The 17,878-nt window shown below is 41.1% G+C and overlaps 3 protein-coding genes across 3 annotated transcripts; all 3 read right to left on the reverse strand.

Annotated features, from left to right (window-relative positions):
* Positions 1 to 90: 90 nt before the first annotated feature.
* tmc4 (transmembrane channel-like 4) lies at positions 91 to 6,746 on the reverse strand. The gene is made up of 16 exons (XM_075465659.1): positions 6,698 to 6,746; positions 6,348 to 6,543; positions 5,759 to 5,907; positions 5,431 to 5,603; positions 4,682 to 4,756; positions 4,330 to 4,469; positions 4,002 to 4,149; positions 3,727 to 3,885; positions 3,485 to 3,642; positions 2,147 to 2,273; positions 1,629 to 1,726; positions 1,321 to 1,504; positions 1,087 to 1,217; positions 743 to 898; positions 516 to 594; positions 91 to 388 (listed from the first exon to the last, which is right to left on the reverse strand). Exons 1-16 carry the CDS (start codon positions 6,744 to 6,746, stop codon positions 299 to 301), a joined length of 2,112 nt encoding a protein of 703 aa, XP_075321774.1. The 3' UTR covers positions 91 to 298.
* A 650-nt stretch (positions 6,747 to 7,396) lies between these two features.
* On the reverse strand, positions 7,397 to 15,148 carry mboat7 (membrane bound O-acyltransferase domain containing 7). Its single transcript, XM_075465660.1, has 9 exons — positions 15,022 to 15,148; positions 13,001 to 13,111; positions 12,472 to 12,601; positions 11,958 to 12,084; positions 11,724 to 11,880; positions 11,112 to 11,307; positions 10,761 to 10,913; positions 10,439 to 10,615; positions 7,397 to 9,342 (listed from the first exon to the last, which is right to left on the reverse strand). Exons 2-9 carry the CDS (start codon positions 13,074 to 13,076, stop codon positions 8,931 to 8,933), a joined length of 1,428 nt encoding a protein of 475 aa, XP_075321775.1. The 5' UTR covers positions 13,077 to 13,111; positions 15,022 to 15,148; the 3' UTR covers positions 7,397 to 8,930.
* Positions 15,149 to 15,392: 244 nt separating this feature from the next.
* rps9 (ribosomal protein S9) lies at positions 15,393 to 17,867 on the reverse strand. The gene is made up of 5 exons (XM_075465664.1): positions 17,768 to 17,867; positions 16,747 to 16,858; positions 16,519 to 16,641; positions 16,149 to 16,335; positions 15,393 to 15,650 (listed from the first exon to the last, which is right to left on the reverse strand). The coding sequence occupies exons 2-5, from the start codon at positions 16,841 to 16,843 to the stop codon at positions 15,473 to 15,475; spliced, it is 585 nt and encodes a 194-aa protein (XP_075321779.1). The 5' UTR covers positions 16,844 to 16,858; positions 17,768 to 17,867; the 3' UTR covers positions 15,393 to 15,472.
* Between the last annotated feature and the right edge of the window lie 11 nt (positions 17,868 to 17,878).

Here is a 17,878-nt window from a genome sequence, read left to right on the forward strand (position 1 = left end):
ATCTGTTGTTACTGACAGACAAATGGGTTAAAACTTTGCAGTTATACTAAACGGATTTAAGCCTTTACCTCCAACTTATAATGGCTAACATTAATAATTAATAAACATTAAAGAATGAACTTGGTTTAGATCTTTCAATAGATACAACATCCTTCAATAATCTTGCTGCAGGATTGGCTGGTCATACCCAGGCTGGATTAAATTAGATACATGATATAAATAGGTCTTTTCAGTTGCTTCATCGTGTTAATTCATGTTTAGAAGGTTGCAGAGGCCAGACATGGTCCGCAGGTAGAGTTCAGTCAAGTACACCTGCATTGTGTTTTGCCGTCTGAAGTTGCCGACTCAACTCAATCTGTTTGACCAAGAACTGCCTGTCCTGGCTCGCCTGTAAACCAAAGACCCAATTTAGTCAAACTGGTTGCCTGAGAATATTAGGAACCATGTTGCTAAGGTACATTTGGTCAAAAGTCAACTTATTACTCAATGCTTTACTGTAAATACCAAAAACGTACCGATTTAAGCTGAGCCCTTAGCAGTGCAACAGTTTTCCCATAGACAGAGGATAAAGCTACAAAGTAGCACATCGCCACGCTATCAATGGGGGGAAAGGTGCAGTTAAAAACTGACCAGAACCATGTAATATGCCGGTTAAGTATAGGAAGCGTTTCATTGTTTAGCTTACAGAATTGCACAGTTTATACCAGCATAATGGATGCATAGAAAGCTCAAGGTCACTCACCATGATAATACAAAAAGAGGGATGGAAAAGGCCTGTGAGCCAACGAAGAAGAGGAACTCCCGTGTAGTTTCAGGGAGCTTGTAGAAAGAGGTTGGAACAATCGACCACATTTTGGGGAAGAAACGGAAAGGCCCGCAACCCATTGAAGGCCGGATCCTGTTTGGACAAAGGTTAAACACTCAAACCCAACAATCTAATGTAACATGAAAACATCTGGACACAAAGATTTTAGCAAAGTCGTTATTGAGCTGATTTTTTCCCCAAATAATCCTGCCAATGCTTCACTTTCTGACAGCAGTTCTGTTATGACTGATTAAGACAAGGATGCAGCACTCAACACTTACACAGCAACGCCATAAATCATGACAACCGAGGCCAAGATCCAGCCAAACACGAGCACCACCAGGAAAAAGAAGGTGGAGGTGGTGGAACGAAATGTCCTCAGGGCTGGCCGACAATTGTAGAAGAGTGTGATCTGCAGAGGAAAGTGGCGTGGGGGGTGGGGCATAAAACAGGATTAGGGGGAAACCCAACAAGCACAGGTTAAAATTTTGAGTCTATCAAAGATGCAGCTTCACCTTCTTGCAGTAGAAGAGGATGACAAACTTGAAGGCGTTAATAAGTGGCAGCAGAGGGCAAAAAAGAGCTCCTGTCCAGACCACAGTCTGACCATAAACCAGTCCGAGCACATTGGTCGGAAGCACAAACTCCTGCCGGCCGACCCACTGGGACAGCTTACAGGACCAGTTGTCCACCACCATCCTGACAAACAATAAAGTCACATACGTGAACATCCTACCTTCAACATGGTCGACGGACTCACCAATATCCCAACCAACTGTAAACAATCTCTGTCTGATTCGTATCATTATGCAACAGTATGTACCTGCGCGGAAATTCGACCAGCACGAGCATAGCGATGGTGATGAGGAGGTCAAACAGCGTCAGCTTGTACATTTCCTGTCCCACACGGGTTTCCCAGCACTACATTATGGGACAAACAAGAAAAGATAGAACTGTCTCACACACAGAATAAATTAAACTAATAAACAAAAAAAAACGTTAAGACCATGTCACTCAAGTTAGTCACATTATTATCTATTGATACTTCTCCATACCAGCAGGCTTTGAGCTGCTGTTATAGTACATATTATATTATAGTACATTTCAAAAGAAAGAAAGAATTCCGCTTTTATTCTGGGATTGTGTCGTTTCAGAAAAACAAATTGAAAACAGAAGACTTTGCTCGTGTAAACAAAGCCACAACAAGGAGGGTAAACGTGAAGAAAAGAGGTTCTTTCTTGTGCAACACAATGAGCAGAGACTACCTCTGTCCTGTTTGTGCATCACGCTCTAAGATTAAAGGCCACTGCAACTGGAGACGCACAGAAATGGTATAATTACCGGGTAGTTCTTGTGGTTGTATTGGCAATCTTCACAATCGCCAGTTGTCACCTTCCCATTGCAGGTGATCTGACTCCACAGGGTGTAGAGGAGGACACCCAGACTCACCAGACGCAGGAACACTGCCCTGGACATGGAGAACAAACGGTTCATTACTATTCCTGAGGCAACAACTAATCTTAATAACTGATCACAGATTAGGGATTATTTAGTTAAGAATCGTGGGAAGGACCACTTTATACCAGGTTGTAAGTCACTAGCTATGTTTACATGGACCCTTTCTCAGTCAGATTGATGGTTCAGTCAGAATAAAAATGCCTCATGTGAACACTTCAGATCAGAACGATCCGGTCCAGTCAATCAAAAAGAAGTTATAATCAGATCAAGAGTGGTGGTGTGAACTTTTTAAGAATCTGATCAACAGGAAACTGTTACTCTCTGGATGGAGTAAGTCTGTTCTTTCTTCACAAGAGACAAGATCAGTTTAAAAGGAGTAGAAATTTGGAACAAAACAAGTTGGGGTTCGGTAACTGTCCACTTTTACTCTCCATCTGTTTGTAGAAAACAGAGTAAAGTCGGCAGCAATGAAAGAATCGTTTGCAGGGTATTATACGTCTTCTATATGTTTTGCTGGTTTTCTTCTACTGAATGAATCGAATTAGATCAATAACATTGGGAAACAAAATTTGTTCTTCTTCTTTTTATATATTTTCTGCAGATTAGCAGGCAGGCCCACTTCTGACCAATCAAAGGAGTTTCATTTTGATTAAATGCTTCACAGAACGTAAACGCACAACTTATCAAATTTCACCAGAGTCAGAGACATCAGTGTTCTCACCAAGGAACGTATACAAGATGGAAATAGCCATTGTGCTGTGCCTCTTTGGTTTAAGGACTTGTATGTAAGAGGCTGGAACTACAGTTTAATTAAAGAAACACTATTCTGAGGTTAGAATTCAGATTCTGTACATAAAAGAGACCTCAGAGCCTCAGAGCTAGCGAGAAAAACAATATGGCGCCCAAATAAACCAACGTGTGACGTTGACTTTGCATTCTCCACACAACCCAAGTTCTTTTTGTAAATAGAGGAGCCTTCCCCTGCTGGTTATTAGAAAGGTTTCATGGCATCTGTCTCAGTGCTAAGGCTGTGGTACTCACATGAAATTATTGTTTAGAGACTGTTTTTAAGTTGATCATATTTCCTACCAACTTTACAATTTTGCTGCAGGTTTTGTATCATATTTCTCTTTATTTTTAATTTTTTCAAAATTCAAAGAGTCTTATTCGTTAAATGTGGATGGCATGACATCATCGCTCTCAGAAAAAAACAGTGCAAACCTCAATAGCGCAACTATGACAGTGGTGCTGGGGGTATATCGTTCTATTAATGCGATCTGGTCACACAGCAGAGGCACCACAAAGTTTCCAGCAGTGATGACGATGGACGGCAGATACTCAAAAATCAATCCCAGGATCCCTTGATCCTCACTCCTTGCCTGTTTGGCGGAAATGGGAAACAAATGGTCATCCAACACATTAAAGCCACGTCGGTGTCATCACACTGCTTTTACATCACTTGCCTGGCTGAAGTTGGTGGCCTGAAAGAGGCCATAGAGGGCCGCTCCATTGAGCCCGAGTGCAAAAAAAACCATTAAAACACGCAACAAGTATAAAACTACTTTTTGACATGTTGTGAGAGAAGCTTTCATTTTCTTCCTGCGCTCCTCCTCCAGATCCAACTGGTCAGGAAAGAGAAGAGAGGAGTGATTATATAAAAGTGTTTTTTAAGAGAGAGTGTACACCCCACTTCTCTTCCTTTCATAATAATCTCATGTGGGATAGACCCCTCCCTGACCTGCAGCCGGTAAAGGATGTTTTTCTGCTTCAGTTTGGTAGCTTGGTCTCCCAGGCAACCGTGGTCCCATCCGGTGAACAGGATCATGCTGTAGTTAACCACAGTGCTGCCTCCTGTTGCCACAGCAACTCGAGCTGTAGTCCCCATGCTGTGTGCAGGCGGCCAGTCAGAGAGGAGGATACAGATGCAGATCAATGTGAATTAACTCTGAATTCAGGCTTTAAAATGCTAGTTTTAATTTATCTTAATAAACTCAGACATAAACGTGCACATAGGCAGGATCTTTATCTTTGATACTGAATCTGGTAATGTTGGTTGCTGGACTGACCGTATGATGATGCAAATGAGACAGAAGGCAAAGTAGAAGACGGCTGTAAAGAGGTACGCAATGGGGATGTTGTAGGAGAAGTTGGTGTCCATTGTGTTGTCGTAGTAGCCATAAAACATGAATGAATACTCCATAAAACCCTGAACATGAACAAGAGGATGGTCACTTAGCAAGTCAGATCAACGAAGTTGAAGTGTAATTCACATCCTCGCGTAAGATTTCAGTCTGTATCAATGTCCTCTGTCTTTGTGTAATCCCAGAATACTTTTTTAGCTATCGTACATTGCATGAGCAGAGCTTTACGTTCTGCAAGTCTCATACTCTAATGCTGGTTACTGTGATAGTTTCTCACCGTTCCCGAAAGTACGTGAAGGAGTAAATCATAGAACACCACCAAGCCTTGAGGATTAGGGTCATACTCCGTGCAGTCATATTGACCTGGAAAACACAGCAAGCAGAAGCTTAAAGATCTCACACTATAATGTCAGTGGGTACAATATTGCAATAAGTTTTCCTACTCCTCTCTGATTATAAAGGTTGCCTCAGTGATTCATGACATTTCTCAACCAATAAAAGTAACAGAAAGACACATAAAAGGAAGATGCAATTGAGACTAAAAGCAGAAATGAGGCTTAGATGATAGCAAAAGAAGACAGTATTTATCACGTAATATGCAGTATATAAAGTCCCACATCTTTATTAATGCTTCTTAAGCCAACCGAGGAGGTCAGGTAAGTATCTTGTATTCTTGGTTGCATTAAATGTTAAAACACATCTTCTATATCTGACACATATAGAGGAATCTCAGGTAATTCTGTTTCTCCTCAGGTATCATTTGGTGATACATCTTCTGTGAGGATTTCTTTATCTTATTTCTGAAAGGGATACCATGTCTGGCACCGCTGTCTCTACATTTACGCCTGCAAACTGCCCAGCCTTCGTGGATGGGCTGTTGCCTGGAGACCGTCTCATCAAGCTGTGATGAGGTTTCCTGTTATTATTGGAAAGAATTGCACCAAAGATGAGAGCAGAGGAAATTTGGCTTATATGAGAAAAGAGAAAAGTTGCCAGTGCAACTTGTACATCAGAGCTAACTGAAATGTTGTGAGCTGACGAACTGTTATTGGTGCCGGTCACAGAGCTGCTCCCCACAGGTCTGAAGACAATGCTGGGGATGATGACAAATCCACCAATCAGTAAGAAGGAAACAAAATTGAGAACCACCAGGAACCGTAGGAAATGGAAGTAAGACTGGACACCGCCTCCAAAGTTCCCTATGGGAAAAAACTAACTTTAGTTTGGTTTACAATGCAAAATGTTATGATAAGAACATTATAATACAGTTATGATATAGTCTACAGTTTGTGTCGTATGAAGGCCTGAGCCGCTTCCCTTAACATCCACTTATAGCAACAAACTGAGTATGCACCTCCAATCGTTTGTAAGGTCTTGCCCCACAGCGTGAAAAAGGAAAGAAATTCTCCGATGTTGTTTTTCAGTTTTTGCAGAGATTTGGTTTTGTTCCGTTTCCAGGACTCAGCGCTGGAGAGGACCGGCACCTTCATCTTCTGCACCTGCCTGGAGTGGACAAGGTTTCTAAAACACCTTAATAAATATGGTACATCTACTGCTTGATAGTAGTACACTACCAGCACATGATTTTAGAAAGTCCTTCATTTCCTGTAATTTCAGTTGAATTAGAGACGAGAAAGAGACACTTGGTTCAATTGGTACATCTCTTATAAATCAGATTACCAGTATGACTTAAACAATCATTTAATTGGTGCACAGCAGCTCAGCAGAACATACAGTTTAACATATATGGAGAATAAGAAGAAGAACAATAATTACTGCTTCAGTTACTAATAAAAAAACTTGAAAATTAGATTTCTTTTCAGGATGTAGTTGTGGATATTATTAGAAAATTGAAGATCCATATTAAAACAAATTGAACGCTTAATGGAGTCAACAAATAAATCAAGAAGATTCACCAGAAAAAAAAGCGCTTTTTTTTTTACCACACAGCTCTTTTCAGTTTCATGGGATACGGAAAGCTCCTGATCTCCTGGGGAGGCCCATTGTTGTCTCTTTCACCCTCCTCTGCGGGGGTCGAGCTCCAGTTGTACTGAGGGTAGGCCTGATTGGACGCTTGAGATGAAACCTGACGTGACCTGAGTGACTGCTGGCCATCAGGATAACCATTTCCAGTGAATGCTTGAATTCAGGGTAAAACCATCAGGAAATCACTGAGCGGTACGAGTCAAGATAAGACGATTACATACCTTATAACATAGTAACACTTTCCAGGTTTTGTGTGTTTTAAAATAATTTGAAAAATGTACAGCCATGTAAAGCCATGAAAACAAACCTTTAGTATAGTTGTACACTTTGCTTTGTCTCTGTAGTTCACGGTCCATTCTTCCGATAGTTTAGACACAACCGGCTGTCCTCTTTAATTACATCCAATACTTCACCAGCAACAAATTCAGAAGAAAACAAAGGAGTGAAGCAGTCCCTGATGAGAAAACACAACTTTATCATGGAGCATTTCCGTTTCCTCCTCCGATGGACTTTACTCCCTTGATAAATTATCGTACAGGTACTTCCTTGTAACTTTTAACCCATTGTTTCCATGGCGATACAGTCGTTGCCAATGATTATTCTAATTCGCAAACCAGACTCATAACAAACCAGAAGAAGAAAACTGACCTGTTAAATAACACGTTAAACACATTATGTGTTCATTTTTGAGAAATACTGATTCTGAACAGTTATGGGAAGACATTACATACTTCATGTGCACATGTTAAAGGTAATGCGCTTCTATGGCTGTTGCTAACTTCACTAATTGGTTCTTGGCTGAAACAGGACACTGTTCAAGTGGCTGACCTGGCAGGTGTGTTTGTGTTCACTAATGCTGAACGGTTAATGATTTTCCTGTCTGACAGCTGTGTGTTTCTCTACCAACAGATCCAAATGCTTCACAAAACACACCTATAAATAATCATAAAGAAGACACTCACAAATTATTACATAAGTGGACTTTACAAATGAAAAGACAAGTGCGTCGGAAAAGTGAAGAAATGTTTATGGTATGTATTGTAACCTGTAACACGTATGTTACAAAGCAGGAACAGTTACAGTTGGAGCAGAAAGTGCAGCAAAAGATGAAAGCAAACAAACAAAAAAAAGACAAAAAGGCAAAAAAACTAAGTAGATCAGAGGTGAGCTGTCAACAGAAGAGACAGTGTTCATGTCACCACGGTGCAGTAATATCACTGTGCTATAACAAAGGGAACAAATTCTCCAAGGGTGTTGGCACAGAGAGGGTAAAGTGGCACAAAACAATATATATTTGTAATATTCATATTCAAATTATCTCAGGTCTAAGCAGGACAGAACAAAAACAAATGGGAAGATAAGACCAACAGCGCTCTCAGTCATCCTCATATAAACAGCAGTTTAGGGCTTGGATATAGTTCGGCTTCATATTGTTCGAACTTTTTTATACAAGTAGAAATTATCATCATAGCAATTTCTGACGTCAAATTATTGCTGCTAAAAGCAACAAAAAAGGTTTAACATCACAGAAATAATTCATGTTGGAACAGGTAAAAGCTTTGAAAAGCAATTCACAAATTTAAGAAATAAGTCTGTAACTCAGACATTGTGGCACATACTAAAATTATTTAGAGCAAATCGTCCAGCTGGCAGGTTGTAGAATGTAAATGTTTGGTCCCGACCCTGAATGATCCGTGATGGCAGTACAGACACTTGGCAGTGAACAGACTGTTGCTGTAGCTCATGTGGCACACGCTCATCTTAAAGAGCGCTACTGCAGAGATGTCAGCGCGCAAGTTCCTGATTTGATCTGAAGAGCGTTTAATAACAGGCGGAAACGTGAAGGACAAAACCCAAACATAGAAACCTTTTGGATTAACAGGATCGTGGGAGGAAGCCAGAGCACAAAAATGTCCCCATAAAATAAGGAGTACTACAGCACGTTATTTAAACACTTACAGGTCCTAATGTAATTCGGCAAAAATATAAACGGAATCTGGACCTCGAGCTGCTTTGTCAAACTTAACCCAGTTTAAATTTCACGACTTATTTCATACAATCCAGGAAAGTCATTTCCTCAACATTCACTCATTCTTTAATCTAATAAAGTCTGTAACATCACCAGCTGTTGGAATGCTTTGTTGATCGTGACAACTTTTGGTATTCAGATAAAGTCCCTATCGCTCTTCTCTGGATTTGCTCTCTTGACACATATTTAGAATACACAGCTGAGATGAGTGAGCTGTTTACATCCCAGTTTCCAAACGCACTACAAAAGCAACGTTCAAGAACATTCCTCTCCCATTACTCACAGTACTTTTATGTACACGTATATAGACAAAAGCCTCTCCAGTGGTGATTTTTAACGGCGTGCTACAAGTCAAACTTTTTATTCGTATTTTTTAATGGAATGGACTTTTCTCAAAAGGAATCATCTTTGACTGTGTGATGTTTGTTGAGTATTTGTGTCTTAAACTCTAAAGTGACTCTTCCTCGTGTCCCAAAAAAAGGCTCCGATCAGTCCTTTTCTGTACCTGTATTTAGTCTGTTTTCTCTCCGGTTTCCTTTTTCACATTCTCTGTCAACTCTCCCTCCTTTTTCTGCTCCTTATCTCCCCTCCTCCCCTCTCTTTTCCCTCCCTTCAGAGCCCTACCCACTATTATACAGCTGACAGCGATGACGTGCATTGTAAAGTAGATGGACATCCAGTAGTTGATGGTGTCAGAGGCACTCAGCAGCACGAAGCCCATGCACATGTAGTCGTAAGCCCTCATCTTCAGGAACCAGTGAACCCAATCGAAGATGTTTTGTCCACGAGGACCCAGCTTCGCTCTGACAGAGGCCTCCATGGCAGACTCTGCTGCGATGCACAGGGGGATGGTGAGGAAGGAGAGGTAGTAGCCAACATGTAATCCATGCCAGTAGGCGCTGATGAACATGGTCCAGCCAGCCCTGTGAGACACAGACAGACAGGAGAGAGGCTGAAGTCTAACAGACGCGTCACATCAAGGTCTCTGTCTTCTGTTATGGGATTGATGCCGTCTTTCATATGTGTGACCGGAGTTCGAATCCTGACCCCCCCCACATGAGAGGTACTACCTCCACTTACGCTACCTGCCTACCTGACATATGAGTGTTGTCGCTTTAGATAAAAGCGTCTGCCAAATGCATAAACATAAACATACTTGAAATCTGTGGTTGGACATGGATTATCACAATAAAACATTACTGATGTCCAATACAGGCATGTTTTTTTCAGTCATTCCGTGATACAAAGTATTCTTTGTGCCTGAAATTTCCACTGCTGTCAAAAAAAAGTTTTGCACTGGGTGGCATTACTATGAACCGTGTATACTTTGTACCAGGAAGTGCGGGTTTATTTTCATACGATCTCCCTCACAACCGCCTACTGCTGCAAACTCTCACGTGAGCACCGCATCCTAAGTTCAAAGCAGTCCCCAAAAAATACCCGATTTAACTGAATGTGGGCAAAGTTTGCAATAAACTAAAGTGTGCGGCAGTCTTGGAAAATTGTACAAGAGGGAAATGCTTTTAAAGATTCAAGTCTTCCCGTGGAAATGACAGACTTATAAATGAGAGCGTGGCCAACGGGACGACTTTTTTTGGTTATATTTGTCAATTTTAGGATGTAGACTACTAAAAAAAATCATATATGTATATATGATTTTATTATTGTTATATATATATATATATATATATATATATATATATATATATTATATATATATATATATATTTATGCATATGTATATATATATATAACAATAATCTTTCAATTTTCCCAAATATTGACATATAATACTGGTGTGGAAGATCAGGAGCATCATTGGTATCTGAACTGATAAAATAATGTCTGTTCCACATTTTTGGAAATAATAGGGGAATGAGTAGAAAAAACATGGTTGAAGAACATGAGATGCTTGTCACTACAGCACAGACGCAAACTGTTAAAATAAACAGCCTTATAAACCACACAGCGATATAATATTGTAAAAAAAAAAAAAAAATCTGCATGTGCTGTGCATACCTGAGTGTGTAGGATTTGAACGGAGCATTGGGGTAGATGTAGTGATGCAGCCACCACTGCACAGTCATGTTCCAGTAACGCATGCCGTGTCGGACCTTCACACAGAAGTCAGTGTTGTAACAATCAATGTTCTGGATGGTTTTGAAGTCGTATTTCTCTTCGGTTGTGGAATCAGGACTGTCCACAAGGGGAAACAAAGAAAAAAAAAAAACAGCCATAAATACAATATCTCACCAACAAAAATGTAGACTTGATACAATTTCAGACCTTTTTGAAATGCAAATACTCCTCAAACTTTTCTCATATTCCTGTGATCGTGTACCTGTAGTTAACAGTGGGTCCTCCTCCAGGTTTGGAAAGTGCCTCCTCTGGGTAGCAGCCCAGGCCTGCGCTGATGCAGCCCGCCTCAGCTCCACACCACGCTGCATAGAAACGCATCCGAAACACAAAAAACACGGCCACCATGTAGAACAGCCTGGAGATGGATGGAAACAGATATTGGGGAAAAAAAGGAAGTTAATTATCTATCGCACAAACAACAGAGATGTTCAACCCTGATTACTCCCACCACAGCTTGTACTTCACACAAAATAAATCACCTTTGTCCTGACAATCTATGATGCCACTGATTGACAAATGAGCATCAGAGAAGTGATGTATTGCAAAAAAATACCTGAAGAAAATGTTTTCATCCAAGAACTCTTCTGTGCGAACGTAGGCCAGCGGAAAGACAGAGTTGACTGCCAGGAACAGAGCGCCGTAGACCGGGACCAGCTTCAGGCGCTGCAGACATGGCACCCTGCCAGGCAGGGCCAGCGGGTTTGGCTGCCTCAACCAGTCAACGTATGTTTGGAAGCGAAAGAACGGGCCTTTAAGGAGATGGAGTGATGGCACAGAGGACAAGATGCAGCGGTAAGACGTGAGGGATAGACGAAATGGGCAATCGTGATATTGCAAGACACGAAAGGTTACAGTGGAGGACAGTGAGGTACAAAAGAAAACAATGTGTTGTTGAAGAGGACAAGGGGGTGAGAGAGCAAAAAGAGAGCAGAGCTACATGAAAAGTATAGAGAAATAATACTAAAAAACAACGTGGACTCACAATGTTGGACAAGTGGCAGAAAGTGAGACAAAGAGAGACATCAGTTAAAATTCATGCAAAAGCAAACAGGTCAGTTGCAACAACAACACGTGGACATTAACAGCTTATACAAGCAAAACAAACGTGGCTCTGCTTTAACGTTCTCGCGAATGTCAGAACAGAGGCGACCACCCGATGACTTACCGGTCATTATGCCAACATAACAGTAACTATAGGACAGAATGTCGTAGAGGGAAGGCTCCTGAGACAGACCACCAATCACGGGAGACTTGGCGAAAGAGCTCACATCCTTTTTCTTTTCCACGTGGAAGCTGTGCACCTCGTTGGCGAGACTCACCATCTGAGGTAAAGCAAAAAGTCAACGCTCTCCCTCCCTCTGCAGCACATATTTCATTTCATGTTTCTAGGTTTCCCCACCTTGAGAGTGAGAAGCAGCTGGACGGCGTTGGCAAAAGGTGTTGGCTTTGGCAGATCGAACCAAGTGACCGATCGGAAAAAGAGGAGGTAGAGAAAGGTCCAGCTCAGACTCAGTGCTGGAGCATGCCTAACAGAAAGAGACGACTTCTGTGAGGGTCCTGCCTGCACAGCATCTACAGGCAGGGTTTACACGATGACGATCGTCATCTATAAAAGGACTGCACTGATGCAGGGTTTTTAGTGTATCTGTCACTCAAAGAGCTTTGCGCCAAAAGCCACATTCACAGCATTTGTCTAACAAAAAGCCACTAACACGTTGGTGATGCAAAGTGTTATTATCTTTAGATTTTTTTTAAATCTCAGGATCTGTGAAGCAACATTTCACATATTAATCAAATAAAAAAGAAAAAGATCCCTCATCTCCAGGTGCAGATCAATCATTCTGACCTTTGTGCGAGCAGCCCGGGTCATAATGTGACATAAGTTTGAAAAAGTGCCGATGTTAACCCCTCACCGCCAGCTGCTCTTGATGATAATCCACGTTCCGATCACTGTGACCAGGGAGTGGAGCGTGTGGATGTGACAGGAGGCGACGGTGATGAGGAGGCCCAGAAGCAGAGCTGCCCCCTGCTTCACAGGTGGACCTGAAGTGAGAGAGAGTTACACCGTTATGCCACTTACAGCCGTTTAACAGGGAGCTCAGTGGGGGGAGAAAAGAGCACCTGACAAATTCAAAACAGGTGACACGGCTTCTCACGAAGACAGTATGGACGTCATTTATTTGCATCGTCTATTTTCAGAACGGACGGGAAGAAAGCAGCATCTAATGAGTGAAACACTTTGAAGAGGTTGCTGGTTTTGTAGCTGAGCCCAACATCGGTATGTGAGCAAAAATCAATCCAGAATTTTGACAATTTCCACTCTGAAAATAAACTTGAGATACAAACAGCGGCAGAAAAAATATCGGCTTTGACCACGTATAGCAAGCAGCAACAAAACATCTGATGTCCCTAACCTGTGCTCGGACCTTTGCAAATACTCACTGAGGTAACGGAAGAGGAACCCAACGGGGATGGTGGCAGCAAGAACTCCCAAATACACCAGCTCATCGGGAGACATCGTTCTGCTGACAGCGACCACAGATCACCTCCAAACTTTTTAAGGTAAAAAAACGAGACACACAGGAAACATCAATGACAATGATTTACTATTTTGCATATAAAGCATAAATAAATGGTCGAACATCTTGCAAAAATACTGCTTTGGAGGAAGCTTTTTATATATGTTTTTATTAAGGATGCATTACAACTGTACTGATTAAGCCCTGCAGCACTTTAGAGATGTCTTTTAATGCAGGTGTACGTGATTTTGTGAGATTGATGCAATTTTATTAACTTACAGGCTAAGTATGGTTTAATCTTATAAGCATTTACCATATGGTGAATTACACCCTTGAGACTTAAGTGGTTATCAACACTAAACCAATTCAGAAGTGTGTACAGACATGTCATCAGAGGTGCATGACAGATGGTTCCTCTTCTATCTGGGTTCTTCTTTCCATGATAGAGCTGTAACCTGCATCTGTAACTATGTTCACATACAACGATTTCCACACAGTGTTCCAGAGTTCGTGCAGCGATTTCCATGACAAAATCCAATGTGTTTCCAATGCAGTGCTGAATGCTAAATCTTTTGATAAAATTATGTACTGTAGATAATGGAGTATTTAAAGGTTTTTTTTTATGTGGAGGAACCTTAATGTCTCCACAATTTGTAGATGGATTTTTCTTCTTTTGCAAATAGCTGAACCTCTAATTATCTTTACTTCTGAGACTCTGCCTCCCTGAGGTGCTCTTTATATATGTTACTGACCTGTTGCCAGTTAACCTAATTAGCTGCAACATGTTTATTTTTAGTACCACTTACTTTTCCAACCTTGTGATACCCATATATATCAAACTTTGCACCAACTTTTTGGGGAAATGGAGAAGTACATTAACACAACTGAGAAAAAAGAGCTGTTAGGGAGTGGATCAATCAATAGAATATCAATAAAATGATCAAGTGACAGAAAATATCTATCGTGAATATACAAACATTTCATTCTAATCTATTGAATAATATTAACTCAGTCATTTTGAGGCTTGGATTTCCTGCACATAAAGAGAGTTTATCCATGTATAACATGCAGTGAAATGTAACCCTGAGTCACTCCGACTGCAAAAATGGGTTTTAACAATAAAAAACAAGAAGAAATAAAAAGCTAGAAACAACAAACATAACAAGCCGTCCTAAGATTTTACTTCTATTATGTCATTTTTTCTGATTTTTATCAGAAAACCCAACCTTTACCAGTGAATTCACAATCAACACCATTTGTTTCATATCCGCTATTAAAACACTCTGAACTTTAACTTTACAGCTTATATATTAACGTATGAGTGATCATAAGCTAATGACTGTCACAGGGGCAATTTCTCTACAACATCTTTCTTATTATTCTCATATTGGTTAATCTTAGAACAACACACATTTTACTGAAGCTTTTATTCAACTAAAAGCACTTCCTCCTCCTCCTCCACCACCACAACCAACCCCCTCAGTGTATTTCACAATATCACCCGTGTTGAATGCAAACGTCTCCGATTATGCACATTTCCGTGATGCCTAGGTGTGAATACTTTGTGCCACAAAACTGATGAATCTTAAGGGTGTTAATGTAGACTGTTTGACGCTTTTATCGCTAAAAAAAAATAAAAAATCAGGTCAAACCGGAGCAAAACGTGGACACTGACAGTTACCATCACACCTTCCCTCAAAAAGCTATTTGTGTTGTAACATTAGCGAACATCAACTAAAACAAATTGGAGTATTGAGACTAAATTAATACTTTTTTTAAAATCCGATACAGAACAGAGGTTAAAATTAAATGGTATTAGACAAATTGTCGATTTCAGACGGGAGTTAGAAGCCGTTAACACCCGGGAACTATCGACCAAAAGCAGCTTCAACAATATCAGTTAAGTTACACAGTGTAACGTACACTTAACATGAGTTTACTTACATTTAGAAAACGTTAATACCCAGGTTTAAACAAGCCTTGTCCCCAGTACCCACTGCAGACAAAATTATCCCTGCAAGCTCCCATTCACACCTCAGTCTCCACTTCCTGGTTGATCAAATGTGACGTCAGCACGTACAGACGGACTGCACCATTCTACAGCCACGCATGCTCATTTCGCTTCATAACTTTCAAGAGCCTAATTTGTAGGCCAAGCTTCATTATACAACAATTCATTTATTTCAATATAAATATAATTATATTTCATTATTTTCAATTACATTTAGCTGCAGAAATACACTTGGATCTTTATTGTACTAAGAAAAAGGCTTTAAGAATAAATAAATTTAACAAAAGCAAGGACACAGCTCAGATCTTTGGTCAAACCAAATATTTTTATTAAGAATTTTGACAGATCAGGAAGTATGAAGATGCTCCCTGGCCAACATCCTTCTTAATCCTCCTCCTCATCGTCAGCTCCTCCAGCTCCAGCCTGGCCCTTCTTGGCGTTCTTTCTCTTGACGCGGCCTGGGCGTCCACCTCCATACGGAGACCTCAGAGAGAAGTCGATGTGCTTCTGGCTGTCCAGACGAACCACAAAGGAGGGGATGTTCACCACCTGCTTACGCACACTGCCAAGACAGAAAACGAGAAGGATTTCAGAAAACGCAGCTAAATGGCTCCCACGTGATACTTTAAACTCTGATATAGGCCAGTTTTTAAAATTTACTGCAGGCTTCATTCACGAGGAATTCTTGACACCACTTAAAATCTGAATATATATATCTTAAATCATCAGCCTGAGTATTTGATACATCAAAACCCATGAGATGCAGTGAATACTACAATTGCCCGAGGTGCAATGCCCCATACCTTACCTAACGACCACAACAGCACAGTGGCACAGTCCGAGCGCACCGCAGCGGGATTGGCTCAGGGCAATATCAACTGACAAGGTATACGGCTTTGACACCGAATTGACCTTGCTGAAATGTTTAACTGATCAACGAAGAGTGCTACAGGTAGGCGGTCCTCTGATGGAAGAGGAAGCAATGACAGTTTCTCATGAGTCCCTCAAGACTTTCAGACCCTTCATTACTTGACGTTTCCCCTGAGGTCTTGAAGCTTACCGGATGTGCCTCTGGCGGATAAGGACACGGGCGTGGTGGATGCTCTTGGCAAGTCCGAGCTTGAAGACCTGCGTCTGCAGCCTCCTCTCCAAGAAATCTTCGACCTTCAGACCCAGGATGTAATCGAGCTTCATCTTACCCTCATCCAGCACACCGATCCTCACCAGACGCCTGAGCAAAGCATTACCTGGACAGCCACAGAAGAGCGATTTACACGACCAAACTCTGGAGCACACGCAGCACATAAGATTGAATTTGAATCAAGCGACAATAATGGCCTCATTGACGAGGAATTCTTGACACCACAGTGAAGTCTGACGATGTTGCATTTAAATCATCGGCCATAACCAATTTAACCTGTTCAGCGTACCTTCAAACAGACGCCTGGGGTCCTTCTCATCCAGAGTGAGCAGCTCTCTGGCAGCTTTACGGATCTTGGCCAGAGTAAACTTGACCCTCCACACCTCACGCTTGTTCCTCAGTCCATACTCGCCTTTAAAGAAAATAGGCATTTTATTATGCAATGTAAAGGTACAACAACGACAATAGAAATGATACATTGCTGAAGTACAGCGATGGTGTTAAATTAAAAGCATACCAATGAGTTTCAACTCCTGGTCGAGACGGGACTTCTCGAAGGGACGTCGGGGGGTGACGTAGGTCTTACTACAAACCCAAGTCCTGGCAACGGGCATGGTGGCTTATTGTGCCTGAAGAGTCAAGACAGGGACAATTGAAATCTCTGTATCCTTTTTTTTCCCCAGTCACATCAGAAATGCACCCGTTTTCCTCCATTTCAAAGCTGCAAAATGGTGTTTTAATCCTGACATTTGACTTGGTTTTCCTATGCTTCCTCAAAATTTAAGGTTTTAGTCCAAATCACAACACAAGTAAACAGACCAGAAACTACTCTAGTAAGTATAATCTGGGGTTTAGTCAGAAGTCTGGGAGCTTGGACAAGATTTTAATTCTTCAGAGGGATGTCACATGGAACAATTAAGTAAAAACTATCCAAATGTAAGACAACCTTAAAGTTGGTCAATACTTTAGTACACTAGATGTGTGCCAACTGCACTCATACTTAATGGGATAGACAAGCTTGCAATCCCAGAACTTATTACCTATTTAGGAACTATTTCTACAACTCTACAGTGAAATGATTCCCTCTGCAATTTTTATATTAATTAAAGTGCACCAATTCCAACTTAATTTTACTGCTAAATTCAGCTTAGTATAAAAATTAAACGCACCAACTTTGCTCTGTGATGCCATGTATAACCAATGTAATGTGTATGAAATTCCAATAACCACCTACACCTCAGAAAAGGATGAGTGAAGTGTGTTTTACATGGGGAATAGGATGCAAAAATGCGTTAAATTACAGCTAATGGAGCCATACGACTGGGCCGCAGCCGCCCCGCACCACGTTGTTTGCTAGGACAGGCTAGCGTTAGCTTAGCTGAACATCATTTCGCTTTTTAAAATCCACAACAAAGTAATACTTGGGCTATCCAACATATTACTTTGTGTTCACATTACTTAATAGTACTTTCTGTCGTTGTACCGTGTCAAAAGAGAGCGAGCTTGTGTTGTGAGAAGAGTGAAGTCGCGGCTCATACCTGTCTCGATCAGGCTCGCGTTGTAAAGAGGAAGTCAAAAGCCGTTCACATTGCTTTATACGTCTTCAGCACATACTACATTTCCCATCATGCCTCTTATCACCTGAAACG

Source organism: Odontesthes bonariensis, chromosome 5, assembly GCF_027942865.1.
Source record: "Odontesthes bonariensis isolate fOdoBon6 chromosome 5, fOdoBon6.hap1, whole genome shotgun sequence".
Taxonomy (NCBI): domain Eukaryota; kingdom Metazoa; phylum Chordata; class Actinopteri; order Atheriniformes; family Atherinopsidae; genus Odontesthes; species Odontesthes bonariensis.

Bases quoted from the DNA above. Each gene is read 5' to 3' on its own strand.
- tmc4 (XM_075465659.1), bottom strand. From the start codon at position 6,746: ATGGACCGTGAACTACAGAGACAAAGCAAAGTGTACAACTATACTAAA. The intron at 4,470-4,681 runs GTGAGAAACTAT...GTTCATGTTCAG, and splicing joins TTCACGTACTTTCGGGAACG to GGTTTTATGGAGTATTCATT. The intron at 4,150-4,329 runs GTCAGTCCAGCA...GCCTGCACACAG, and splicing joins CTCATTTGCATCATCATACG to CATGGGGACTACAGCTCGAG.
- mboat7 (XM_075465660.1), bottom strand. From the start codon at position 13,076: ATGTCTCCCGATGAGCTGGTGTATTTGGGAGTTCTTGCTGCCACCATC. The intron at 11,881-11,957 runs GTGGGGAAACCT...GCTTTACCTCAG, and splicing joins AGCTGCTTCTCACTCTCAAG to ATGGTGAGTCTCGCCAACGA. The intron at 11,308-11,723 runs GTAAGTCATCGG...ATCTCCTTAAAG, and splicing joins TTATGTTGGCATAATGACCG to GCCCGTTCTTTCGCTTCCAA.
- rps9 (XM_075465664.1), bottom strand. From the start codon at position 16,843: ATGCCCGTTGCCAGGACTTGGGTTTGTAGTAAGACCTACGTCACCCCC. The intron at 16,336-16,518 runs GTACGCTGAACA...GTGGCTGTCCAG, and splicing joins CCCCAGGCGTCTGTTTGAAG to GTAATGCTTTGCTCAGGCGT. The intron at 15,651-16,148 runs GTAAGCTTCAAG...CTGTCTTGGCAG, and splicing joins ATCCGCCAGAGGCACATCCG to TGTGCGTAAGCAGGTGGTGA.